Here is a 27,498-nt window from a genome sequence, read left to right on the forward strand (position 1 = left end):
CAAGTTACCACTAGGAAATCTCAAATCCAGATCCACTGAAATGACTCAAACATAACAGAGAAACACAATTTCCATTTTCCTTTTTATTTTGTTTTAAGTTGGTCTCATGGTTTGGAAGGCCTGATTGTAAGCTCTCAAAGATCAAGTTTGGGAGAATTCTGCAGGTACTGGCATAGCAATCCTCCTTAAATGTCCAGGCTTTCCAAGCCAATTCCTCTGTGCCTTCAGCTTTGTTGACTTTTTCTACCCTTTTGGCCAAGGTAAAGAGGAAAGGTGGTGAGAGGGTAGAGGACAAGGTTGGCAAAAAAAAAAAAAAAACCCAACAAAACAACAAAGCAAAATAGGGATAAACCACACACAAATAAACTCTGCCTAGAAATTAGAAGGCTTATATCATAGCCATGCAATTCTGGAGCAGCTTTTGGAAAAGGTGATGGGAACAGAAATGGCAACAAAAGAAGAATCAGTCGTTTCCAAGTGGCTAAGCTTATGAATGCAGTTTTAAAACAGCTGCCTCAAAAAAATGACTGAGGAGAAACTTCCACCCTTGCACAGTTAATCCAAGTTTATATAATTCTGAAGACTTTCACAGAAAACATCACTTAGCAGTTTCAGCAGCTCTTTCATCAGCCACTCCCCTGAGCTCAGGACAAACTGATCCCAGCTGTATGCAGCCAGCCTAAGGAAGAAGCAATCTATCCTACTTACAACACAGAACGCTGCTGCAGCCGCCTCCTTTGGGACAGGCATTTAAGCCTAAGCAGCTTCCAGTTTGCTCCGTGCTTTTTTCCCTCTCGCTGAAGTCCAATCTCTATCAGTGTGAACAAAATAAATACCCCAATTTTTCAGTCCATTGTAGAAAATATCCCACAAGGAAATGCAACTTTTTAACTATATTTAAATGTGACCAGGTTACCCTCTCTCCATGATCCAGACTTTAAACTTCAGATAGCATTGTACTTTCCCCAAGCCTAAATTCAATGCAAATGCAATATACCAGTCTTAAACCACTGCTAAGCAACACGTGCTCCTCTGTGCCACCATTTCAGCATTTTATTGCTTACGTCCACATCTACCACCAACTTAAAGTATCCACACCAACTATTTCACTACCAATAACTTCAACAGATGCAATGTTGAAGGAGGGGAAAATAAATCATTTCTAAAAATGGAAACAGAACAGTCATGCTGAAGGAAGAAAGTGGGCAAAGAAGATACTATTTAGGGAAAAAAATAGTCACTAAATGACCATATGTTTCTACTGAATGATGAACGTGACAGTAAGGCACTGGATAAATTAAAATAGCTAAGATGTTAGTTATTTTGTGTTGGTAGGCAGACATCAAATCTGGTGGCTGTAAATTAATGCTAGGAAACCTTATGTAGGGGTTAAAAGAATATTACAGGGAAGCTAATTGACTATTAGAGCAGCAACAGGACCGGCTCCTTTAGCACCTTTGCAGCAAGACCTGTTTTCAATATATAGATTTATCTCTGCCAAAACACCTCCAGCTGACATTCTGTTCATATAAAACATCCTCTGGCCTATGCTATGCAAGAGATCAGCTTGGACAGTTCTGAAAGCCCCATGGCAGGGAGTAAGTATCCCTGGTAATTAGGAGAATATGGGCTGCGAGGGTCTGATTAGATCCTGTCTTGTGAAAATCACTTTTGCTTGAAGCTGCTACAAGAGCACAGTGGTGGATGAGCTGTTCTCACAGTGCCAATGCAAACAAAAGGGGCTTTCCCACCTGCCCTCTGTGCAACTGTCTCCTTTCGCTTGAAGCAGCGCCACTTACCAACCCTGCAAAACCATAAGCAGATGATCAGGTAGTTTTCTATCAACTCAGTGAGTTGAATCACTCTGCCATGGAATCAGGTGAGTGTCAGACTGAGGGCTAGAAGGAAAGGAAGCACGGGTGCCCCTTTTAAGAGTAACATATCGTTAGGTCATCTCAACTACGTGCATCTTTAACCTGCCTACAGGAATCGAAAGGAGCAGGCTAAGGATCCTTACCTTTGTAGGACATAGCTATGCCTTACTTGGCTTCTCACACCCAGCATGGGCTGCAAGGAGGGAACTGCAAAAATCTGAGCCATCTCCATGAGATCTTAGTGCCTGTGGGCTTAGGAGTGCCCGCATGTTCTGATTGAAACTCACCCTTACTAAAATCAGCTCCTAATGGTCACTCCTGCTTGAGGGAGTACAAACTGACTGCAGTCGGTTCTTGTTCCTGAACCCACCCTGAAGTACAGCTCCAAGGGACTCATTCCCACACTATTCTAACCTACTTTTTGCTTTTAATCTCTTATCCAGAGCCATCAGCACAACAGTGGCTCACTGCCAGGAAAGGAAAAGCTGTCACTACTGAATGGTGGGACCAAGCCAGTGCAATTACCAAAGCGGTGCAACTTCCACATGCCTTTTTCTTCCGTGCGATTACATTTTGGGAGTGACTTTCAGCTGATGTAAATTGGTGCTGCTCAATGCAGCCTGCAGAGCCAGGTTTATGTTGGCTGAGGTTCCAGCCCTCCTTTGTGTTCATACAAGAGTCAACAAGACCAGAAAATACCCTTACAAGCAGCTCCTAGGAGTACAAAAGCACTTGAGATTATACCACTGAGTTTCCTAAACTGAGTTAGTAAATCTGTGACTCAGTATTGTGAAGGTGTAAATAAATACTTTACTTTTAAACTATGTTAACTGCCGAGGCATGATAAAGACCTTCCTCTGCTTAGGACTTGGAGATCCAATACACCTTGAAAACAAAACCCAAGGCTTTCTGACCTCAGCACAACAAGTTCCAAAGCACTCAAGTGCTCAGAATGACTGAGTGGCGTCTGGGAAATTTGCTTTTGTGAAGGAAGTGGATGGAGGGCAACTCTTTGCCACCAGCACAGGAGATCGGGGCTGATGTGAACTGAGCAAGTAACTCACATCACAGCTTTGTCCATGAGCTGGTCTATGGCAGTGCAACAAGCAGTATCCCAACATGTGTGGAAGAAGTCTTTAATACCACAGTTTCCTACCTCCACTGTCCCAGAGGTGTATCTGAGTGGTCAGCACTGACACAGCAATTCCAGACACAGAACTGCTGCCAGTGGCTCAGGCAGCTCTCCCTCCTCCTGGAGCATCCCTGAATGATTGGTGGGAAAGCACTTGGAACTCTCATAGTGAACAGTCCTACATGGAGCTTTATAATCATCTGATTTAGAACGAAATATCACACAACATAAATTGGATTTTTCCTTCTAAGCCTAAAATGCATGTTTTAGTATTTTCCTCTGGCAGTGCATTACTACAGATTAGCTAGTAACCACTCAGCAGACTGGAAGACTTACACTGAGCTGCAGGAAGCTGGTGCATATGGAAAGAGGCATCTTTATCTCGGTATCAAGTGCAAGATGATTGATCTGTGGGTTCCAGAAATAGTTACAAAGCCGGGAACGGAAGTACAGACAAGAACCAAATTTAAGTGGGAAGGAAAATACAGATTAGATTCTGGAAGACAATAAGAAGTCTAAACCAATAGTGAACTTCTTGTGGGGAGGTGGCAGTTAAAACGCATTTGTCTCCTGGATAGCATAACATTCTTCAGTGTCATTCCAGAGCTGCAGGAAGGAAAATAAAAATCTCTGATTTCTACTGTACTGTACAGCCTGGGAAAGGGTTTGGACAGGGCACGAGCTAGACAGCAAAGCAGAATAAAATCAACTACTTTATCCAGGGCTTCAGTTCCGGAGGTGCAGAATGGGAAAGCTCTTCTTCCCTTTCATATTGAGAAAGCAACAATGAAAACAACAAGTGGATCTGAGTCAAGGGATCTTAGTCAAGCACTTGAGAAAAATCACGATGGTCAGATTGAACGAGACCGAAACCAGATAAAAACACTGAGAACATGGAATAGTAGATATAAAGGGAACAACTTCAACTTGCAAAAAAGATTACTGTGTCAGCAGCTGCCACTCAAGGACCATTTATAGCAGAATGGTTTTCTTTCTTTTTTTTTTTTTTTTTTAATTCTTGCTTCTTTTAGAGCAATACATCTCCAACAAAGGAATGTCTGGAGTCGGGTGCACTTTGCCCATGCAAGAACTTGGTTCTCCCTCTCTGATACTTCCCTCCTGATGCTAAAACACATACTGAATGGGTTTAACTATGACATCCACTATGCAAGAAATTGTATTAAGGAGACACAAATGCCACTTCCTTGCCTAATGCCTGTAAAGTATTTATTTTGAAGTCTTCCATGTTTTAAGTAGACAGAAGCTGGAGTACATTAAAACTTAACATAATCAGAAATATAGGGGAAGCAAGCTTATTTTCCTCTCACCAAGATTTATTACGTCTCTAGTAGCACGCTGCCTAGAAGCTGGAAGTCCTGCCTCCCTTCTCCAAGCCACATTTAATCTCCCACCCTAAAATGCAAAGCAGAATGGGAAATGTGAGCAATGTAATCATACTGTGTGCATATTTTAAGTATCTATTAAATGCATGTAGGTCACAGGGAGACAGAATTGTGAAAGTAAAATTCATTCTTCTGAAAAATAACAGTGCAGGGTGTGGATGTTGCTGCAGTTAATTACCACTCCTAATATATCAATCAATGGTATTTGAGGCTTGCAATATTTAGAATAGCAGAAATCTATCTAAGGAGCTCAAACGTAAATTAGAAATGCAAATAACGATTAACTGTAAACCAAAGGGAGGCACAGAGATTTGCACAAGAAGTAGGAAATGTTGTTTGTTCAATATTTAAACATATTTTCCAGATGATACACTTTTGGGATGGAGGAAGAAAGACTGGAAATAGAGAAGCAATTACTGTCAAAAAGAAAAAGTTTAAAGAACTGATCTGTGGGAAAGAAAAAACATTTACCCTAAGAAGGGATGCTCGTATTTCGAGCAACAAGCTCAATATAAAATAGTGGTAAGAAAAACGAATGAGGCAAACCAGGAAAACAACCAAGGCTGGAAACGTGAATAAACTGAAATCCTGTATTTAAGGAACTGACAGTTTTGCTCCTGAACAGGTGGCATAAGCTGTTGCCAGTTGATAGGCATTGCTGATTTCAGTATACACAGCAGTGCTACCTGTGAGCTCAGGTCCCACAGAAGCTTCAGAAGACAAACAGATGGCATAAGGAGCAAACACTGGAATCACTGCCCTTCCAGAACACTTCCAGAGAAGTTCTGCCACCACTTCTACATCAGACAGAGCAGGTGAGAAGGGAACAGAAACTCAAACGTTGTCTGACAGACAAGCATTGTGGCTTGGACTTGTTCCCAGCCTGCAGCAATGGGGTGCTGACCTTGCGGCCCCATTCCCTGCTCTTTGGTAACTGCTGTTGTAGTCCTCTCTAAATGGACACATTCTTTCTTCTCTCTCGCATATTTATTTGTACACTGCGTGACTCACTGTTATTCTTGGTGCACTCTGCCGTTCCCCACACTAGAGATTCCCACCTTCTGCTCTGGATTCCACACGCCCCACACAACCATTTCAGACCATTATGTCTTTCAAAGACAGCAAAACTTTCCAAACAGGGCAAGCGCTGCAGTGCATTCCCAGTGCATATGAAGGGCACTTCCACACCCACACACTCTCTCGGAGAATATCAAACCAACACCCTAGACAACATCACTGCTATCACCCTAAAAAAAATCACCCTTTCTCTACGTCTGTTGCTGGACAAAGGTTGGCTGCCTCCTACAGTCCTCTGTGCCAAGAGAAAGCCAACCACAATCCTTAAGCACAACGTACTCCACCTGCAAATGCACCGTGCTGCTGGGAGAGGCAGGCAGGTCCTCCAGAAGCTCTGTGCTTCCCTTCAGCACTGAGAGAGTTCCTCAGGCAGCGCCCAGCACGAGATGGACTTTTTGGGAAAAGATGCAAGGATCTCCAGGTTGAGCAGCTCTGGGATACTCTGGCCCCAGTTCAACAGTTGGAGACTTGTTTAAACCTAGAACCATGTTGGTTTCAGTCCTTCTCCTCCCAGATTTGCTCACTTTACCAATGAAAGCTTTGGACATTCTTATCCAGACAAAACCCCACATCCACTTTTTCTCTCTTTTTAATACTGTTAAATTCTTGACCTCAGCATCTTCCAGGGTCAGTGAGTTCTGTGGCACAACTATGCGCTGTATGAAAGTAATCTTTGCAGCTATTTGACAGCTTTTAACCAAGTGGAATGCTCCTGTTCCCATGTCACTGCCCAGAGAACAGGAGCTCGCCGCCTGCCCTCACTGTCACACTACTGCGTATGCTACTTTTCCTCCTCTCTTATTCATCTTTTCCATGTAACAATCCTAATTTCCTCCATCTTTCGCCACATTTTTCAAAGCTCCGGGTAGTTCTGCTGTGTGGCACACAGGCTCAGGCTTCCTGGCTGCTGCTAAAACACAAAGTTTTGCTGAAGTAAATACATCCCGGAGGGACTGAGTGGCAGTGAGTCCTTCAGCAGGTATTTCCTGCCGTTCCCTGTGGCAGTAGTCATGGGCACAGTCCCTGGGTGGGACACAACCCGTGCCCACCACCACAGTACGCTCCCAGGCTCGTGCCCCCTCCACCCAAGCAAAAGCTCCACCCTTTCTTCTCCCCTAACACAGCGTGCTGCTAAGCCCTCACTTCCCACTTTCCAAACTCCCACCTTCACCGTTGCCTCAAAACATTCATCTTCTGTTTGGTTTTTTCCCCATTCCAACCACTTCCAAGTAACCTTCCCACTACCGTTCATTTCACAAAGCAGGCTCAAACACTTCACTCTCACGCTGAAACCTTCTAAACTTACTTCCCTTCTTCTCAGGCTAGACAAGAAGGAGAAGTACACATCTGAAAACCGCACAAATATCAAAGCAGTGAAATAAATCTTACCGCGCCTCTGTACTTCATTTCTGACTCCTTCCAGCTCTCACAGCGCTTTCAGAGACTTGGTTTACGCCGCCGCATAAAGCAGGGATCTGAGGACAAGTTCTCTCTTCTGTCAGTTGCCTTTTTTTTTTTTTTAATGACATTTTCAGTGCAGTCAGAACTCCTTCCCTCCCACCAGCTCCTACTGGAGCATCCCGGAGAGGGCGTTTTACAAGGGAAGGGAGGGGAACTCTCCTCCCCTCGCTACGAGAGGACACACAGCACACATGGGGAGAGGCAGTCGGGGAGAGAAGAAGTCGGCTGTCCCCTGCCTTCAGCCTGCACCTGGGTCCCTGCAGCCCAACGGGGGAAAAACGGAAAGAAACGCAATCACAGGCGATGGAAAAACTGGTGTGCAGCCCAACAAGCCAAACCACAGCAAACAGGACAGGAAGCCATTTGCTCCACTACGGTAATTCCTTTCTGCTCTGAAGCAGCAGCAGCTGTATCAAGAGGGCTCCCCATATCCACTCCAGACTCACCCCAACCACAGCAGAACCTCCTGGGCAATTATAGTGCAATTAATATTGCACTTGTCATCATTCTCTCAGCAAGTCACAGGACCACAAAGAGTCCACGGGTAACACAGTTTGCCTTGTCTGTCCTTGCAAGGACTCAGTATATTTGCTCAGCAATATTTATTCCCAAGCATTTGCAGACACCCACTCTCAGAACACCCACTTTCTATGGAAGCTCTCGTCACCAAATAACTAGCACTGCCAGGTAAGACCCTTCCTTACAGGGCACAGTGAAGCCCCTGTTGCCCTTCGTCACCATGCACTGCAATCCCAAGTGGCACATTTCCCTGCCCTGCAGGTCATCAGGGTTTGGTCTCACAAAAGAATTATTGGCCATAGTTACACTGAGGCTGTGAAAACAGTGCCCTGAGATGAGGGCATTCTGACAGAAATCAAAATGTACACGTGCCTTGCATATGCATGCAAGTGAAAGGACAAGATGCAACGGACACAAGCTGAGAGCAGGGAAATTCCAAGGAGATATTATGACATTTTTCTTCCCCACTATAAGAGCCATCAAATACTGGAATAGAGGCCCCCGAACGTTGTGAAACTGCATCCTTGGAAATACCCAAGACTCAATCAGACACGGACTGAGCAATCTGATCTAAATCAGCCCTGCTTTGAAGCAGGGTTGCACCAGAGATTCCCACAGGTCCTTCCCAATCCAAACTCGTCAGTGATTCTGCTATTTTGCTCCTCAGTGGTCTAAGCTATCCAGTTGCCTAGCGGGCAGACAGACCCCTGCACACACACTTCTGTCCCATGCTCTGCCATTTCCAAGCATCAGTGACAAAAAAAATTGGTCATCCACTCGATCTGACTCTTAGTGGCTAATGGAAATGATGGGTTTCTGCCTGCAAGTCTCACAACACAGATAGTCACAATCTGCACAGAGCGTATTGTCACCCATTGCTCCCTTATACCACGCTCTTAACAGGCCCCTCTCATCAAATGTTCCATAGTATGGGACTCTACAATTAGCAGGGAGCTCGACAAACGGCTGCAAATTCAATGCAAGTTTATCCAGTGTGCAAAGCACTGCCCACACACAAGACCCCTAAGTCACACCTGCAGTTTGGAGGTCTCAAACTTGGTGTGACATTACGAACCCATCAGCTACATATTTGGATACCATTTCACTCTAAATGCACACATCTACACAGAGCCCAATCCGTACTCAAGCCCCAGTTCTCATAGGAATGTGATCAAGGGGAATATAATCTTCCTTGCACCGTCTTCTGAAAAGAGGAGACTGTAGCATCAGCTCAAATACTTCTGAAATTCAGGTGTCACACTGAAGCCACCATCCCACTGAATGCCAGTTGACATCACCTGTTTGTTACCACGTAGAGGTGAACAGAGGTGGCAGACAACGATGCTCTTCCCTCAGCACAGAGACAGCACTTCTTTTATTTTCTTTCAGTGAGGAAGGCTTCTATATTGATCAGAGGATAAAAGGAGAAAGCAGGAAGAAATCGGATTTCCTTTTTCCAAGAAGGCTCCTTGGCCTGTAGGTGCACTAATCTCAGATCAGACATGAGTGCAGGACCCCAGGCAGCACACAGCACTGCAGAATGAACCCCGCTCTGCTCACCTGCCCAGAACCAACATTACAAGTAGCTCAGCTGTGGGAATCCATTTAAAGTGGTCCCACATGGCACTCATCAGCCAAATTCTGCAGAACCAAATGGCAGGCTCTCTAACCACTGAACAAACAGAGCTACAAAATCACCCCCCAAGTCCGATGGCCGATAATTCATGGCTGGCACTATTTGGAGCCAGCTCTGTTTGATGCTGTTCTTTTATGAAACTAACTAAAGCAAAAAGCTAAAAAGCTTTGAAGTAAAGCAAGTAAAGTAACTCAAGGCCATGCGTGGCGACTACTCAGTAGGAAGCTATTTAAAACCCAAGAAATGTAGCAGATGTTGTCAGTGGTTCAGCGCTCAGCACTGCTCTCTAATTAGCTCTGACCCAAGGCCCAGCATTGATCCTGCGCTGGCATTCGTCAGGGGAAGGAGCCAACACTTCCAAGGACTTGCAGTGAAGCTTGTGGAACACCTTCTGAGAGCCTGAGGACACATTTCAAAGGCAGGTTTAGCATTGGTCAGCTTTAGAGCACTGAAAGAACTAAGCAGTATTCCAAAGCCCCGCTCAGTGCAGGAGCACAGGTAAAGAACAAAGGTAATCTAAGCTACACTTCCCAAACTGAGCCATGTCAGTCATCACCAAAGCATGACAGCAAGCCTTGAGCATGGAGTTTTCCACATCTAATTAGAAATGTTGTCTGGCAGCTCTAATTCTTTAGGAGGGTAATGGCAATCCTCCATTATCATCCCTCAGATCAGGCTAGTTATAAGCAAACCCCACAGAGGTCTGCAGCATCCATGTTACAATTTTAAATTACGTATTAGCATGGAGTTATTTTCACATCTGTAACCTCACCTTTCCCCTTGTCTCTACTGCTTTCTAACAATCCTCAGAACATATCTTACAGCTGGAAATGTCACATGAGAGGAGAACATACAGGTACGTTCAGAAGGACATTTTTACACTTTTTTTTTAATGCAGAACCTTTTATTTATATGTTTATGTATTGGGAAGACCTTTACCTGAAAGGGTCTTTTTCTCTAGCCAAACTACTGCCCAACTCTTGTTGGCAAGGAAGACACTCCTGCTTGTAGGTTAGACTAAATTAGGAGGAAAAAATATGTATTTGGAAAGCAGAGATAACCAACATAATTTTTATTTGTAAGATTTTGATCCCAGACTTTTAAAGTGAAAAGATCAGGCCCTTCCTTTCCAGCAGCAGAGAGCCCTGCCCTCGTCTGCATATTCTGCTGAGGATGGCTAGCTAGTTCTGCATCACTATTACAGGCAACTACAGGCAGAGAGGTATGAATCAAGTTTTCCAGGCCTCACCAGTTAGAAATGACTCATACAAACCCTGGATCAGAGCGCTGGGATTGCTCTGCTCGTTGCTGATAAGCAGCTGATTCCCTGCATACAATTTCACATTCAAAGCAAGGGGACTGGAAACCTTTCCTGCCAGCCCTGCTCCGGCAGGCTCACAGAGCAGTGCGTGACTCGCTGTGCTACCCACAAGCAGTGGCTCTCCTGAAAAAAAGCCTGGCCCCACAGAGCTGGCATCAAGCAAACCACAGTCCTTTCCTGTGCTGTGCAGATTCAACCACACAATATAAATCTGGAGGTAAGAGATTCTGGCTTTGGTCTTTGTTTTTCAAAAAGGAATGTAGGTCGTATCTACGTTATTCCAAAACCAAAAGATATTGAGCTCATTTATAAATGCTTATATATATATATATATATATATATGTATATGTATTTTATAATAGTCATTATTTCTGCTTTGCAAAAGAATTGCAGAATAACTCACATTCCATAATTAGAAAGTTCTTGGCAAAGACATCATGGGAAACAAACCACCCTAAACAGGCCAGGAATTCAAGTCTCCTTCTTGCAGGTCAGAGGAAAGTCTTTCGCAAAAAACAGACATTTCTTCAGCCTACCACATGTGTCCTCCTGTCTGCACTACACTGATTGAAACCTGACCGTAATGCCTTGCGTTTCCAAGATGCCCTATAACAGGACCTGGGGGTTCTGAAGGACATCCGACCCACTGCTAAGGAAAAAAGCCAGCAAAGAACAAACATCTGACCACGCAACTGAGTAACTCAATGCCCTGCCAAAGATACAACGTTTACTGTTCTAACAGGCTTGATAACAAGGCAGAACCTCTCCCCCACACCATCAGCTCAGCTAGCAATCACTTGCTTTCTACCCCCTTTTTGCTTACATTGATGCAATTCACCCTCCAGCATTCAGAGAGCAGTGAGATGTCCCCCAAAGAAGAAGTCTGCAACAGAAACCTGGACACAGGATATTGGACCCAGGAGATGCAGCATTCCCAGTCAGTTATGAAGCTGCTGACCTATGAAGGTTTAATAAAGAGCCCATTGTACTCACTGCAAAAGTGTCTCAAGACTGCAGAATTCCTTCTCCTTATGGAGAACTTCATGACATCACCTTCTCTGAGTCCTCAGACTCCGTGTGAATGTGTTAGCACAGCAATAGACAAAAGCTTAGAAGTATGATAGGTGTGGCCAAAAGGGTTCAAAACCCAAATGACAAAGAATATTTAAATTATTATTTTGGATTCTAATTTATGCTTTGTAATGCCTAAAACTGTCAATACTGGTTTTGTTTGTTTCAAGGAGGCTTCAGCAGTGAGAACACTAAACTTCTCTTCTTCCCAAGCTCAGTCTTTCACAAATAAACAAGAATAATACAAAAAAGCTGGAATGTTACAGAAAATGAAGATGCTCTCCTTGGACTCCTATACTTTCTGCGTAAGTGCTGTTCACTACTGTGATAAGTCTGACAACAGATGTGTGTGAAAAACAGCAGATTAAAAGCACCTACACAGCACTCATCTTTAGTTATGGCTCCCGCACACGCACAATAATCCTGGCTCTACGATGTGAATGAAAACAGAAACTGGGTTAATGTAACAAATTAAGATCATTTCTCCCTGTTGTTGCTCTCTGCTGAACCAAAGAAACAGAAATGGATGGCTGGCTTTGACAGCCACCATCAGAACAAAGCCCCGCTTTATAAATACCAGATGCCCTTACCATGGTGCCAGTCGTCTCATGCATGTGGCCACTCTCACTTAGTCTCACTTGCACACTGCCCTGTGTATGGCTCTGTTGGTTACTTTACACAACCGCAGGGCACTCGTCTCTTCGACTGACTTTACAAACACAGCCTACCCATTCTGCATCCAGCAGTGATCGTTGTGCTAACTTCAACAGCAAAGAGTTTAAAAACAACAGTTAATGCAGTTTGATTGCTTTGCCCTCACTTTGATAGGATCATTTTAAGCAGCTCCCCTGCAGAGCCCGTGGCAAGAACAAGAGGAGCCCTTCTGACAGAGTTGTTAATGCAAACAGCCTGACTCAGTTCAGCTGATGTGCATTCCTCTCAACTGACTTTCTAAACAGTCACTCCCAGTGGCAGGACCTACATCTTCCTTTTAAGGGGAAAAAATGTTTTCACAGGAAAAATTAAGCGTTCAAAGCCTTTGAATATCTCTGTGCTTCAGTAACCAATCTCCCCTTTAAAAATGTATTCACGTTGCACACAAAACAAAAACATCGCCCTCCTTAATATAAAATGGTTCCTCTCTTTAACCAAAAGACATTGGCTTTTTACAGGTACCCTGGCAGACCCAGGTGAAGCATCCTATCCTACTGTTTTTCACACAACTCAATATGGAAAAACAAAATAATTTTCCAAAGTGTTAGGAAGACTCATTTTGAGAGACAGAAACACAGCTGAGAAAGAGCAAGCAAAACTTACAGGCTGCAGGCAATGCTTTACAGCTCACACTGGTGACTGACAGTTCCTATTCCTTCACATTTCTTTTTTTGCATTTCTGGAAAGAGGCTTAGTGTTAGAAAGGGATTCAGACTGGAAAGCATGTTATAATAAAAACTTCTTGTTCTACTGATACTAGATAAGGAAAGAGTGAACAGTGGTGCTGTGCCTGCATGTTAGATGAAGGAAACAGGATTTCCCTCTGCTACTCCCTGAACAAGGTCCCAAGGAAATGTTTCTAATAATAGGAAATTACTATATAAGGCCAGATCAGCACTAAACTGTTTTCAGTCTGGAAAAGAAGAACATGCAAGCACACTGAGGAGGGACACAATGGGCAGAGCAGGGCTCTTCTCACACCAGCAATGTGCAGTAACCTCAGGTTGCTCTCTAAGGAGATGGGCAGTATTTAATCTGTGACACCTCTCTCCTAAGCAGAAAGGGGCCTCAGCCTGAAAAGGAAAACAAAATGCACAAATTACAGCTGCTAGCTCTTTTTCTTCCTGGGAGCAAAACAACAGACAGAAGAGACTTATAAAATAACACCTTCAAAGCAGGACTGAGCACATCAATGATACACAAAGAGCAGAAAAAGACACAGCCTGTCCTAACACACGATGTGCCAGCAGTAATGCAGAAGAGAAGATTACAGCCTTCCTGGATCCATGGAGCACAACAGTTTGCTGCTCCATTTCGTAAACAGGACAGCTCCCTCACTCATTTTAAACTGTCATGATGTTGGGCACCTGTAGAAGGAGCCATTTAATTTAACTTTCAAAGCATTCCTATATGACTGTCTGCAATAACGTCTTGCAGGCCGACAGTTTCAGCAGCAAACAGTTGCACCTAACTACAAGCCATGTATGTCTCAGCAAAACTGTCAGACTCACTGCTGCCTAGAGCTTTAATTGCAGCTCCAATGCACACTTCCTACTGTCACTTGAACAGATGCCAAACCTGCAAACCCAGTTAAAAAACAGATTTTCTTTCTTTTTATACCAATTGAAAGGGAGTTCCTACAACAAAGCGTTAGCCAAACGTTGGATAAAGTGACATAACAGGAACGTTTCCCTGTGTTGTGCAGTGAGTGGTATCTCTCCATCTCTTTTGTCATCAGTTAAGGGCAGAACTTCTCAGCTCCCAGTGCAGAGAAGCTTGCTTAGCAAACACAGTCTGACAGTCCCATAGCTGTCATGGAAATGAGTACAATATAAGTTCCTAGGCAGGTTCATCACCTAGACTTCTTTTCTGACTGGAATAGATGTTTGTGACAAAATGTACAAAGAATTCTGTGCCTGTAGCCCTGCTACCTCCTGCCTACCTCTCTCCTGTCTATAAATACATCCCCTGCAGAGTTACACCGCTTCTAGGAGAACCTGACCTCAAGTCAGCAAAGTGCAACTGAGAGACTTAAAATAAGAAAGGCAGGCTACCCTTATGGAGAACTCCTTGCTGAGACACTAAGAGTGAGAATTTGGACAGCAGGAGCACTGTTCTTCATCACAACATCAGAAGCTTCACAGTCCTGTTGGGAAGGAGCTGAGATTTACAGTTCCCTTTGCTGTTCCATAGGATTGCTCCAGCATAACCAGGTCTCAGGTATGTTCTTTACCAACTGCCCATACCCTGCCCTTGTCCCTACACCACCTATCCAGAAAAGAGGATGTGTTAAGCTTTCCAGGGCATATAACAATGCTGTCCCAAGATGCCACTTCATATTTGACTTATGTTTAGGGACATCTTTGCTGCTGAAGATGTTAAAATTGACCTCTAGTCTTTTGTCCAATTAAGTACGTCACATTCTCGCACGCATCTATGTCTGTACAAAGTCTCAACTTTAAGTCTGACCCTAACACTGTTGTCTTCTCTCCTTATTTTTGGTACTAAGTTGCAAGATACAGTCAGCAACTTGTTTATTCAGTTTAAAAAGTCTGTTTCAGGAGAAGTGAGATATTTGTTTTGGCTCTCAAGTTAGAAGGAGCACAGGTATGAAACAAGGAGATCAACAGTCCCTGCCTCCTGGGGGAACTTGTCACCAATAGCTGTAAAGTTCTTCTCTAAATACAGGATCGCCTGTTTAAGAACGTTGACATCAAAACTGTAAGTTTAAGCTGTTTTATTTTCTGAAATCTAGAGAATGATATCATTCTTAAGTGTGTCAACACGTATTGATTTAGAGAAATCCAAGATAGCACATCTAACTGTTATCTCAAGCTGCTCTATAGGAAACAACTCAGCTGTCCTATACTCAATCTTCTTCTTTTTAATCAACAATTTTAATCAATGCAGTTTTGCATCAAAACAAACCACTCCCAAAACCAGACCACCCGATGCTATGAAAAATGGTTGAAGAAGGAAACATCTCCCTCCAAAACAGCCAAAAGAAACTGCTTCTTTTAGTTTACCAAAAAGAAAAGCTTCATATTAAGTCTGAATAAAGTTAATGTTGAGTTCCTAATCAGGTGTCAAAACAATTCTGCCATATGGGGACTGGAATGCAAGTAATATCTAGATTATATTAGGGAAATTCAAGCTTCTAACGTCACAAAAACAAAGGCTCAATGGCTGAAACTTTCTGAAAAGCATGAGAGAGGCGATAACATATGGAATATACTTCCTGAAATGGTTTGTTTTTATAAAACAGCTCGTAGATGAAGAACGTCTCAACAGCTAATCCAGCTAACCCTACCCCCCACTCCTGCTAAGTGCAATATAGGAAGTTTACAGTCATGTTAAGATTTATGTCAGTCTAACTTGTATTTCAAGTTATCAAGTTAAGGGAAATGGTGAGGTAAACACTTTCATATGGGTACAATAGCATCTATCAAAGGTTCATGTCATGTAACGTCTACGGCTCCCTTGAGGGAAATAAAATCACAACATACCAGTTTGCAAGAATGCTGACATTTCATTCTGACACCAGATGCAAGCGACACCTGGGAGAGACAGCACAACAACGTTCTTATTTTCTTTTTGGGTGGGACTCTTTTAGCAATCCTGTAAGCAAACTATGAACTACCCAGTGGAGCCAAGTTCCACGAGCACAGAAGGACACATGCAATGCTTTAGACATTTGAACAACTGGGGTAGTTTTGAATTTGATGATTTTTAAGCCTAGAGTTTACAGGCACAATTTGTGCTTCTACCATTTTTTTTCTCTGTCCCAAACTGACTTTGTTTGGCAGTTATTTTGGGACAGTGAAAAGTTTAAAGTCCAATAAAACTATTAGGAACACATATGGCACAGAACTTCCTTCATACCCTTCTTTGCAAGGGAACTAAAAGCATTTTGCATTTACTTTGATGGTATAAGGCTCCTGTGATAAGTTTAAGAATCTTCAAAAGACTGGAATAAAACCAGATAATGAACCCAAAACAGGAACACACCATTGATCTGTAGAGATTCTAGTTTCTGCTAAAAGAAGCGGCCTAAGCAGTTTCCAAAAGCAGAAAGAAAAGTAGACACACTGTGCAAACTGGCTATCTGGCAACGTGTCAGGTTTGAGGCCTGGCAGCCAACAGGAACACGTGGGCTCGCAGCTGGCTTATGTCTGAGCTGCTTCCCTTTACCCTGGCTCTTCTGTTGCTTCTGAAAAGGAGAGTAAAAGCCACCAGACGAAGGGTACTGTCTGAAGTAATCTCCTTCTGAGCAGTCTGACAGGACCACAACGTTGCCACTAAAGTCTTTCAGGTTTTTACGGATTGCACACACTTTTATTCTAAAATAGATCTATCTTCAGTTAACAGTAGTCAGCAAATCACAAGTTACCATCATCTTAGCAAAGATACACCAGGATGCCTGAAAAACACAGACATTGTTCCAGGAGGGCATCCCACATCCATCAGCATTGGCTTGTATTCCTCAGATGATCCACAATATTGTTCTCCCACGTTTTAAAAGTCTATACTCCTATTGAATCAAAGCTCTGAAAAGCCAAGATTTTTAGAATAGCCACAATGTAAAAAAAACCATCAGCGTGCAACTTAGTAAGCCCCCTGTGAAGTATGAGCAACATCCCATCTCTATGACACAGTTTTAACTCTGCCCACTCAGGAGGGCCACACTATTCTGCTCAGAGCATTTTTGAGATTTTCTGCTTGATCAACGACATAGATTTAATCAAAACCAAAGACAAAATATACCAAGAATAACTGGGGGCCTGTTCCTTTGTGGTCCACGGGAATGCATGTTTCACATCTGGATAAACACAGGCCTATACAGTGAATGCAAACATTCATTCCCCTCTTCTTCCTTTCTAATTTACCTATGGTCATACATCGGGTGGCTGAAAAACAGCAGAAATCCTGCTGACACACACAAAACAGGCAGCCGTAGACATGCAGGGCTCTCTACCCTTTACAGCTACCATATCAAAGAAAACGTCCAGGCCGTAACCTTCAACTCAAGTGAGAGATCGTGAGGGAATTCTCATAGCTCCTGTTACATGGGTATAAACTGCTGAGTGTGACAGATGTGACATTCATAACAATATAAACTATCCCACAGCATTCTGATCTCCGTCAGAAGATGAGGATCAGCATCCCTAAGAATCAGAGGCAAGAAGAGAGTTGTGCTGATGCAGGTAATGAGAACATCCTTACAAAAGGCAGAAAAGTGAAGTTACCCCTCTACCTTGAGGCCACCAGTGTGTAGATGTAAGACTACATCTTGCTAGAAGTGCACAGGTTTGGACATCTCACAAAATTGGTTACCTGCTTTTCTGCTACTCCTGATCAAATTCCACTGTTTGTGGCAGCCAAGAAAACGACAGGAACCACCAGACATCTTATACCAAAGGGAAGAGAACAATTTTGTCCCTCTGACTCTACAGGCATAGATTCTCCTGGAGAAAGTGAGAAATTCAGAGTCATGAGGATTCTGAGCTCTGTCCTGAAAGGATGGTCTGAGAGTCTAAAAAAGGTATCTACCACAGAAAATCAATACACATTACAGAGCATGTAATGTAGGAAAACCATACAAAATTCAGGCAAGCAGCTTCAGCTCCTTCATCTGAATTCTGTATTTTAACAGTTCTCAGACAGCGAGCAGCATCATCAGCTACTGTAGCAACAACACGAGCCCAGGCTTAGCCACTCTACAGTAATGAAAGGAGACTGAAAAAAGATGAGAGCTGATACAGTACTCATGGCATGCCCTAGACTAGCCCCGCTTCCCTGCTGTCAGTGGGAGCTCTGCCATCAGCTTCAGTTGCGCTGGAATACGCCTGTGGTAGGAGAAAAAGGGTTAAGTTCCTTCAAATCAATTACAGAGAAAGAAAAGCACCAAAACTTTAAAAGTGTTTGTTTCCGGAGCTATTGTTTGTGTGGCTGAACTAGAGGGACACAGGGAAGTTCATCACTGTAAATTATTGATCCACTGCTTTCTAGACATTGAAACTGGTAATTAAACAAACAGTAAAGAGATACTTCATCAATTATAGAGGTGTCCCTTTAAATTACACTTGCTTCAGGATGAATAAAACACAGCAGTTAAATGCTACAGGTGCTTCTTCATGCCAGCTTCTCATTTGAAATCCTCACTGTGGCACTTACTCTAATTCTCTTATGTCATTGTTTCTGAGCTCTCTGCAGGTATTGAGCCAGATAAGGAGAAAATAAGAGCCTGTTTCTCCAGTCTTCTTCACACAATGTCCAGAAAGCAAAGTCCCATGGTCAGGATAGAGGAGTTGGATCAGGAAAATCCCTTTTCTGCTCAGCACATTTAGTTATATGGCCACAAGTCAAGGCTACAGCCCCTGCAAAAAACATCCCTCCTTCAATAATCAGGCTGAAGTTTTGTCTACTAGCAGCAAATCATGCAGTGTGTGAAGTACTAGGCAGACATTTGATACTGGTATATTTTCTAAATACCATAAGAAGGACACATGCATGTACACACCCTCCACAACCTAAAATAACACTGGCAAGATGTTTCTGAAAGAATACAATGATGGCACCAGGGATCCCCTTCTAGCAGAAAACATATCACAACCACCACAGCTACTCCAATTTGATTTATGACATTTTTATTACAGGGTGCATGTTTTACAGCATCAAGACTGAACCTACCTCAGTTTCATGTGTTAATGTTATATATACGTGAAAATATACTTGCTTTAATGCTCATTTTGAAACCAAAATATCTTCTAAAGAAGAGCTTGGCCTTCTTGTATTTAGTGGTAAAGAAGCTGTCTAGAACCACGACAACATATCTCAAACCAGTTTCACTCCAGGAAAGCATTTACTGAAGACCCAGTTTATCAGCTGATTGAGACAGGTCAGGGAACATAAATATTCTAAGCAAAAAAAAAAAACAACAAAACCCTGCATATGCAGCATAAGCAGACAGCTTAAAAATGCATGCAAAAAAAAGCCTAACAGGTGGACACAGCTGGCATCCTTCACTGAGCAGAAGCATCAGTGAAGTAATAATGCTAGAAGGCAAGAACAAACAGACAAGTTACTGATGGAGTAAGATGATCCTAGAAGTCAAAACTTGCGCTGCCCATGTGAAATGGGGAAGAAGGAAAGGGATACTCAGGTGGGAGTTCAGCACAGCAAAGAGAGACCACAGAGATATGCTATGGAAGTTGAATATGATCAGTTGATGGAAATACTGTAGTACAAGTGAGAGATAAAGGCAGGTCTGTTTAAGTTTTGAGGAGGAAAGAACAGTACCTTGCGGGAGGTGGACAGAGAATCAAAAAGCTGAGCTGACTCTTTCTACTGCTCCCCAGCTAATGAGGCTGAAGCACAGGGAGAGCAAGCTCTCCTGTGGGCCTGATGCCAATTGCTCTGTTAAGTTTTCTTTGCCTGTTCTAATGAGAGTTACACAACGTAGGACTTTATTCCTAAGTAGCTGATGGCATCCTGTGTATACAGCAGATCCTACCAGCAGAACAGTATTTGTGAGAAACGTTAGGAAGAGTGTCTAAGAGAGATAAAGCCTTTGAGCTGCAGACAAAGCTGCCAGTCCTCATTTCCAGCTTGTCAGAGCAAGTCCTTCTTGAAGTCAGCAGCCTGGAATGAAGAGAATCTGGCATTTGTGCATGTATGTATGGTTCAGACAGTCGGGGTGGAGGGGCTGACTTTAATCATACTTTCCACAGTAGTGTGAGGGGGGTGGGGGAGTGGCAAAGAACAACGAGCAATGGGCGTTATCTGCTCCATAGTCACAAATTCCTCCTCTTTGACTTTGTATTTCAGGACTGACCTCTTTTCCTGCTTCCACTAGCCCCCAGAGAAGGAACTGGAAGAGGAAGCACACGCAACTGGAATTTGAGAGAAAATCCTGCACGTTCTTGGGATTCCTGCTATCTGTGATAGGCAGCACACACTTGTCTGGTTGTTTTACAAATTCCACATTCTGGAGAATTACCGGAACAGCTGATGGGTCCCAGGAGTAATCACATGCAGGTACTCTCTTTTCCTGTGAAGCTGAACTCCACTATTCCAAAATTCACTGATCCAAGTGCTAAATCGCTACTGCCACTGCGTGCCTGCTGGGTGATAACCTTTGTGTTTAATACACATATCTTAAAGTTGTATCTTTTGGCTTCCTTTTGCCAGAATCTCTCTCTTCTGGAAGAAAAATAAGTAGAGAAAAAAAAACACAATGAAGCATCTATAGAATATGGCCTCGCAACCAGCAGCTGCCAAGCTCCTCCAGCTTGTTTTGAAGCATCTTTAACAAGAGTGCTAGTATAGTATCAAAAAGGAATACAGTTCCAAAATAGTTTAATCCAACTGCCCACTACTGTGTTAGCAACAATACTATATAAAGAATTCCATTTAAAACCACTTTTACTCTCACAATAAGGCTACAGTCCACTGAATCACATGGAGCTTCAATTCCATCTAGAAATAGCCTCTTGAAGTTTCTATCGTGGGATGGCATTCCCAAATTTTGTTTACTTGAGTGCCACTACTGGTGGTGACAGCAACAGCAGCGACAAACTTCAGGAACCTGCACGTACTCCCAGGAAGGGCACACATCCAGATCCAACCTCTTGCACGAAAGGTTTTGGCAGCAAAAAGCATTCCTTCTTCTGTACCCTTCTCTGCCTGCATCGGTTACAATGTCATGCTCAGATACCACAACAGGGTAACTTTGTGCTGCTGTCTCACATGTTCACCTTGCCAAAGAGTCCCAACAGAGCCCAGAAGACTTCTGAACATTTAGACCTGTCACAGAGGAATGCAAAAGTGGGTGTTCCCACATTCCCAGCTGAGCAGCAGGACATCCCTCCACACAAAGACCCCACAGCACTTATTCTGTCAGCTAGTGAGCAGTCTGATCCCACAAATGGCACTGCTCTGGGAAGCAGCGAAGACGTTCTGCCTCCAGTGAGGGCAAAACAGATCCTTTACCAGCACCCAGCCGGACCCCCACTTTGAACCTCAGCCAGTGCATGTACTGCTTAGGCAAGAGGCAGAACAGACACCAGCTTCTCTTGGCTCAGTGTCTAAGTGCTATTACCCTGGCAGCCTCCACCAGGACTTATCAGCATGCCTCTATTCCTGACCTGATCCCATGTTGACGGACAACGCAGGCACTCCATGGGCAGATGGTTACTGTACTGCTTAGGAGCTATAATAAGTTTCATAGCTTGGGAATCCCCAGTACATAGGAGTAGAGATAGTGCATTCTACATGTAAATCTTAATAAATCCGATGTTTAAAAGACAGCTAATTACCATTTATGTTCTACACAGCTAGCTCCATATTCACAAACTAGAAGGTTTTAGTGCCAATCAGTCCACACAAGCTCCTGAATATGACTGCAGAAGCTTCTAGTAAATTCAGACTTTTCCTCACTACCATTGAGTTCAGGGATACAAAACCAGTGGTATAAAATGAGAATGGCTGAACAAGCCACAGAGATAAAACAAGCACTTATTGTCCATGAAAAGCACCCTCTGAGGTACCACAGCACAGTCCCGTGCTGCTGCTGGGAGCTGACATACACAGCCATCGTTGCTGTGTTGCAGTCCATCTGCTGCCCCAAGCAGTGCTTGTCCAGGCCTCTGTGCAGGAACTGATATCTGTTCAGCTCTGGAGCGAGAGTTCAGGGAACTCAAACATCTGTTGTTCTCCAAACTTTGTTTCAGCACATTCACTAAAGTCAAGGCAGGGAGTACAGAACTACAGGCAAAACCAATTTAATTAAAGCTTCATGTGAGCTTATATAAGCTTATCTTAGATACTAGAGGAGTACATCCTCCTGGCACACAAGTAAAGAAAGGGCACTGCACTGAGAGTGAAGTGGATGAAGCTCTAAGACTCTTTGGATGCTTGCTTAGTTCCCTACATACACATGCCTCCTAACATCTAAAACCTTGGAAAGTGATGTACATCTATTACCATCACTAGCAGCCTCCAGGACAAGCCTAGGAATGACACTAGAGGCTACGAGGCTGACAGCTATAGTGTTCCATGATCAGGAAGACAGCACCATAAATTACCTAACCTGACACACGTGAGTATATCTGTCACACCAGATTTGCCAGCAGAAATATGCCTCGCTAGTAAACGAGTCTGCTGTTCAACAGGAGCAGTGACACTGTCTGACAGGTGCTTGAAAAAGGAGGGATGATGGTCACTTCACACTCCCATCAATGTCCGTTACTGACCCAAATGAACCTTCCCATTCTCTATCAAACTGCAAATCTCAATCCAACCCACACTGAACACTGGCTGAATTTTTACTCCTGCAAGCCTTGTGTCACAGTTGTGTTGAGTAACCATCAGTTTAGATAAGTGGTTTGCAATTAAGATCATTTGGTTTGGGGCCAGTGAAAGCACAGCCTAATAAGCACTTCCAAAAGTTCAGCAGTACTAGAGAGGTTAACCAGAGAAATTCACTGTCCAAAACCAAGGGCCAGGTACCAGGCTGACAGTTGCTTTTACACCATTAGACTGTAACTTTCCTTCCCAGCCTATCCAAAATTAAAAGCAAGATTTTTCACAACAAAACTTTTCTTCTGAAAGAAATAACCTGCTTTTGCAGTGCTCCAAGAAGATTTCTTTCCAGACACGTGCATTCAACCCACAGCAACACTGATCTTCCTCCATTCCCCATTTCCACGCAGGTGGCAACGTGACCCTCTTACAGAGGCTACTTATTTCTGATGGCAAACAATCAGTATCTCAGGCAAAAATGCATTCTATGACAAACAATTTAACTGGAGCTTCTAGAAAAAAATGAACAGTTACATGAGTGCAGCTTTTGAGTTCTATGGACTTCAGCCTGGGCATAGTTCACATTCTCATCCTACACTGAGCTACTATGAGGAATTTTCCTCTTAGTGCAAGCTGAGCTAAAGAAAGTGGTTTGGGTAACAGCAGTTGCCAGGTAAATATATTCAAGGCTTAAGATGGAGGGAGCTCCCCTATGTCCCTGCCCAGACACTGAAACACCAGAGCAGGAACAGACACTTGGCAGCTGACCAGGTTTCAGTTTAAAGAGAGATCAAGCACCGCCTCCCTCTCTCTAAACATTTTTTGTTGGTTTTTCTTTTCCATATACAGAGCTTTGCATCTCTTGCAACATTTCCTCTTCACATGGTGCCCCCGACCAAGCTGCCAGGGCAACACAGAAGCTCCCAACACTCCCTACCTGCAGGCTCTCAGCACCTCACACCCTTTGTACTGGCAGCAAGCACTGGCTCTGTTAAGAAAGGTTTTAAAGCGGTCACCATCTACAGCAATATCTGGGAAGAGCAACTCATCTTGGACATTTTTCTTCTTTGTACTGCCTTGCACCAGGACACAATTGTCTCAAATCAGATTAGTTTATACTTGAGACAAATAACGTCTGAAAGCTTTAACCAAAACATACAAACGGCCTGCCTATAGCCATCAACCCATGCATTCAATTCTGTCATGCAAAAAGAAAACATACAGTGTCTGCAATATCATGTAGTCACATGTTTTTCTCAAATGTTCTAAGGACTAACACACCTGTTTTAGAAATAGCTCATAAAAGTGCATAAATTACCCCTTCTATTATTGCAAATTACCCCTAGCTCTCTCCACTCCCTGCATAAGCAGTCTCGAGAGCATTGTTTCTTCTGTAAATTGAAGAGTCATCTTCTTGGTGATCTTAAAGGATAATATTTTAATGCAGCCAACAACTAACCAACAGATAGAGCATCTGTATCTCAGTAATGACTAAGATTGCAAATGATTCAAAGAAATACTTCCTACTAGAAACAAAGATTCTAAGTGCTGCAGCAAAGCACTGTCTGAAATAATAAGACAGCTGGAATACACACATTTGTCATTAGGTTATTCCATAAAGTTGAACACTAATTTTCTTCAGCTGAACTGAATGGTCTGTGGAGAGTGTCTTCAGGAGTCAGGAGAGCAAAGTAAGACTGGTCTGATCTACATCACAGGCTTCAGCCACCAGAAAACATTCAAATCTTCCAAGGCTTATATATACATAAGATCCCCCTGCAACGAACACTGCCACCTGGATATGTGCAGACATACTCTAGCTGACCAGAAACACGCTTGCTGCCATCCTGACATCCTACAGCCATAACAACATGAGTTTTTGCCCAAGGAAACATTCTAATTCTGACAGTAAATCTGAATTCTGCCAGGACTATCACAGCACTGTGCAGCTAATTGTGATGCCTAGGGAACAAAAGCAAAATGAGAAATTCTGACAGGAAATCAGAGCGATGCTTTTGTAAGGTGCAGAGGTGATGCAAACCACCATCAGGCTTGTTTAAACAAATAGATGTGTTCTAGTTTTGCTAGTGACTCCATAAGCTGCTATCCACCAGTGTTTTAACATCCAAACACTCTTCCCACACTGTCCCTTCACGCACAAGTCAGGCATACTGAGCTGCCCCCACTTCATTCCCACATGAACAAACCAGAGGACAACCCCTGTTACACTGCCTTGCACGCACTTGGCACTGCTGGTTCAGTACACTGAAAAACAATCAGGTGTACAAATCCCAGTTATTTTAATGTGAATAGATGTAATGGGTGTGTAAGAAAGCTACCTGTAAAATCTGTGAGAAAATAGGTGTGCTAACATAAAATAGCAGGTAAGCAGTCATAAAAAGGCAAGGGAATGATTTGCAACTGAAATTCCTTACTTGCTGAAATTAAGGCAGAAAAATGCCAACCATCTGTTTTGCTATCTACATTCCAATTCTGTCAGAGAGCATTCCTGGACTTCTGGTGCAAAGGTGTGGTTTTCCCTCCCAGCATGCAGAAGGAGCAATTCTGAACAGCCTCCAAAATCCTAGGAGTGGAGAACAACCTGTTATTTAAAACAATGAGATGTGCGGACAGAGAACAAGGCTTTCTGGCCTCTACTTTGCAAGGTTCAATACAATTCTCTTGGGGAAAAAAAAAATTACAATACATCTGTGTAATAGTTTTCTCCCTTCTTAGAGCTGCACCATTGGATACATGAGCCTTTGCTGCAGACAAATTTGAACTGCAGAAATACTACTTATAACACAACACCTTAGTGCTGCAAATACATATCAGTTCCTGTGTTTAAAAAACGTTATTATACTGTGCTGCCTTGTAATGCATATTTCAGTTATTAAAGTTAGCAAGCAAGTCTGTCTGTTGAAAGTCATTTCCGTGAGTAAACAATGACTCATGTGGACTGTATAATGTAAAAGTTATTAGTTACTGCTAGCAAGTTTAAAAAACTCAACTCACAGCATTATACAAAGACGTATTTCAGAATGGAAAATAGTTTTCCTCCTACTTCTGTGCTTCCAGTTATACTGTTTCAGTGGAATTTAATTTTCTAAAAAGCTAAACAGATCACTATCTCCTTATTGCACAACTGGAAATGGACTTATCCCGACTTTTCAGCCACGAACAATAACCACAGTGAGAGCTGAATTTACACTTTTCTGTTGTCAGATCTTCACTGTGGTTAAAGGTGATGCTTTGTTGGACAGGAATATCCTACTCAGACCAGGTGCAGGCATAGCGAAAACAGAAGACTGTAAAATATTGAGCATGTGGTTATGAAGAAAAGCGTGCAGTTGTGAGCTCACCTAAATCCTCTGACAAATACAGGTCTCCAGTTGAATTATAGCTCCTTCAATAATCCTCTGCTTCATTAGTAAAATGGCCAATGCATCTGATGATTGTCAGCTGGCACAAGGCACCGCAGATCACTCTAACTAATGAAATGCAACCCTAGACTCTAAGACACAAAGGTTTCCCTGAAGTCGTGCAATCTCCACAACGGCTGCTCTCCAGCTCTGAGTACATGCAGTCACAAAGATTGGGGCCACACATCCCTATGTTACCTTTAGTAGAGGTGAAATCTGGTCAGACACCAGAACACTACAAGGAAAGAGACAAACATCCACGGTAAATTTTTACCAGAAAAACACCTCGAAAAAGGTCAGTGAAATCAGAAAGTAAAGGTACAGCCTTTTAAAGCAAGGGCAAAGTTCACCTTGCATCCAAACAGAAGGCTGAATGCAATCGTCCCTGTTTTGTCTGCGTACATCTTTTTGCATAACAGTGATTTTAGAAAGCTCTTTTATGGAGAAAAATGCGTTTGGAGTGGCAGAAATTAGGGAGGTTTGTTTTTCTTTTGTCATTCAAAGATTACCCAGTACCTGGCAAAAGGCAGAATACACTCTGACATAATATCCTTTCCTATTTTTGGCACCAACAATTACCCTGCATATTCAGTAACAAAACTTTGCAATGACAGAAGGCTGTAGCACCTCACAGCATTGTGTCCTTATTGCCTAGAAGGCAAGCAGCATAGCACCCCAGAGGCACTGCCAAATGCTAAAAATCTATGTCCATGTACTCAATTACAGGAAGGGTGGTGTCTGACCTGAACTAAGGTCAGTGTGCCAGTTAAAGGGCTGCAGTGTCACAGTGAGGAGCAGCTCATTGGTCATCACGTGTGACCAAGCTCTTTCCTTAAGCTGCCAGGGAAAGCTACCCATGCCTGCATGAATGAACACATCAGTTCTAAATACTAACCTTTGTTGTCTTCCAGTACAGGAATTTAATATAAGACAGACTATATGGAAGATCAAACAGAAAAGGTACTGGCCCTGTTGCTCCTTGCTGCATTGAAGCACATTTAATTAAAGGAGGGCCAGGCTTTAAAGAATACTTTCAGCTTTCCTCCCCACTTTGCACCCCAACTGAACAGGGCTCAGTTACAACAAATAACTTAAGATTTGTCCACTCTATCTAAAACTTTGTTAGCATTTCACACGGGCTTACTGCTTCTTATAGCTTTATTAATGCTTTCTGGGAAGAGCTGCCCACCTACCTCACTAATGCATCAACAAAGCACAAAGTATGCAGAGGACACAAAATACATATGATATTTCCCAGAGATCACACAATCCAGAGGCACAGTAGATGTGGCTCCCTCAAGCAGAAAAAATATCTGTGTTTAATCTCACAGAAAGGCAAACCAAGCAAACCTCATCCACTAGAAATAATGATAGGTTAGATATATGGTTCCTAATCAAAGTCAGGGATAGTAATCCTAGTCAAAACCAACCACATCACTCATGAGTTGCTTATAATGGGATGAGAGTCAAACACAGCAGAACCCCTGACAGAAGACAAATCCACGCTGTGACTGCAGTCACTGGATGCCAGCACAAAGCACCACTGCCACCCCCAGTCCCAGCCAT

The 27,498-nt window shown here is 43.1% G+C and overlaps 1 protein-coding gene across 14 annotated transcripts in view; it reads right to left on the reverse strand.

The window, feature by feature from the left end:
* Positions 1-27,498, reverse strand: part of MYO1C (myosin IC) — a 57,465-nt gene that overhangs the window by 21,824 nt on the left and 8,143 nt on the right. Inside the window, exons 1-3 of one of the 14 annotated variants that reach the window (XM_046902364.1) lie at positions 25,873-26,098; positions 24,946-25,094; positions 19,508-20,410 (exon numbers count right to left, since the gene is read on the reverse strand). The exons of 5 other annotated variants lie outside the window; for them this stretch is intronic. Coding sequence is in view for 1 of the 9 variants with exons in the window: in XM_015295741.4 (XP_015151227.1) it covers positions 6,876-6,893 (18 nt within the window). In the remaining 8 variants the exon portion in view is untranslated. Of the gene's footprint in view, positions 1-4,334; positions 5,030-5,770; positions 6,987-11,246; positions 11,509-12,811; positions 12,888-19,507; positions 20,411-24,945; positions 25,095-25,872; positions 26,099-27,498 lie in introns of those variants that run through there. 8 more of the 14 variants (XM_046902363.1, XM_046902368.1, XM_046902369.1 and 5 more) reach the window with 8 other exon arrangements.

Source organism: Gallus gallus, chromosome 19 (assembly GCF_016699485.2).
Source record: "Gallus gallus isolate bGalGal1 chromosome 19, bGalGal1.mat.broiler.GRCg7b, whole genome shotgun sequence".
Lineage (NCBI taxonomy): Eukaryota > Metazoa > Chordata > Aves > Galliformes > Phasianidae > Gallus > Gallus gallus.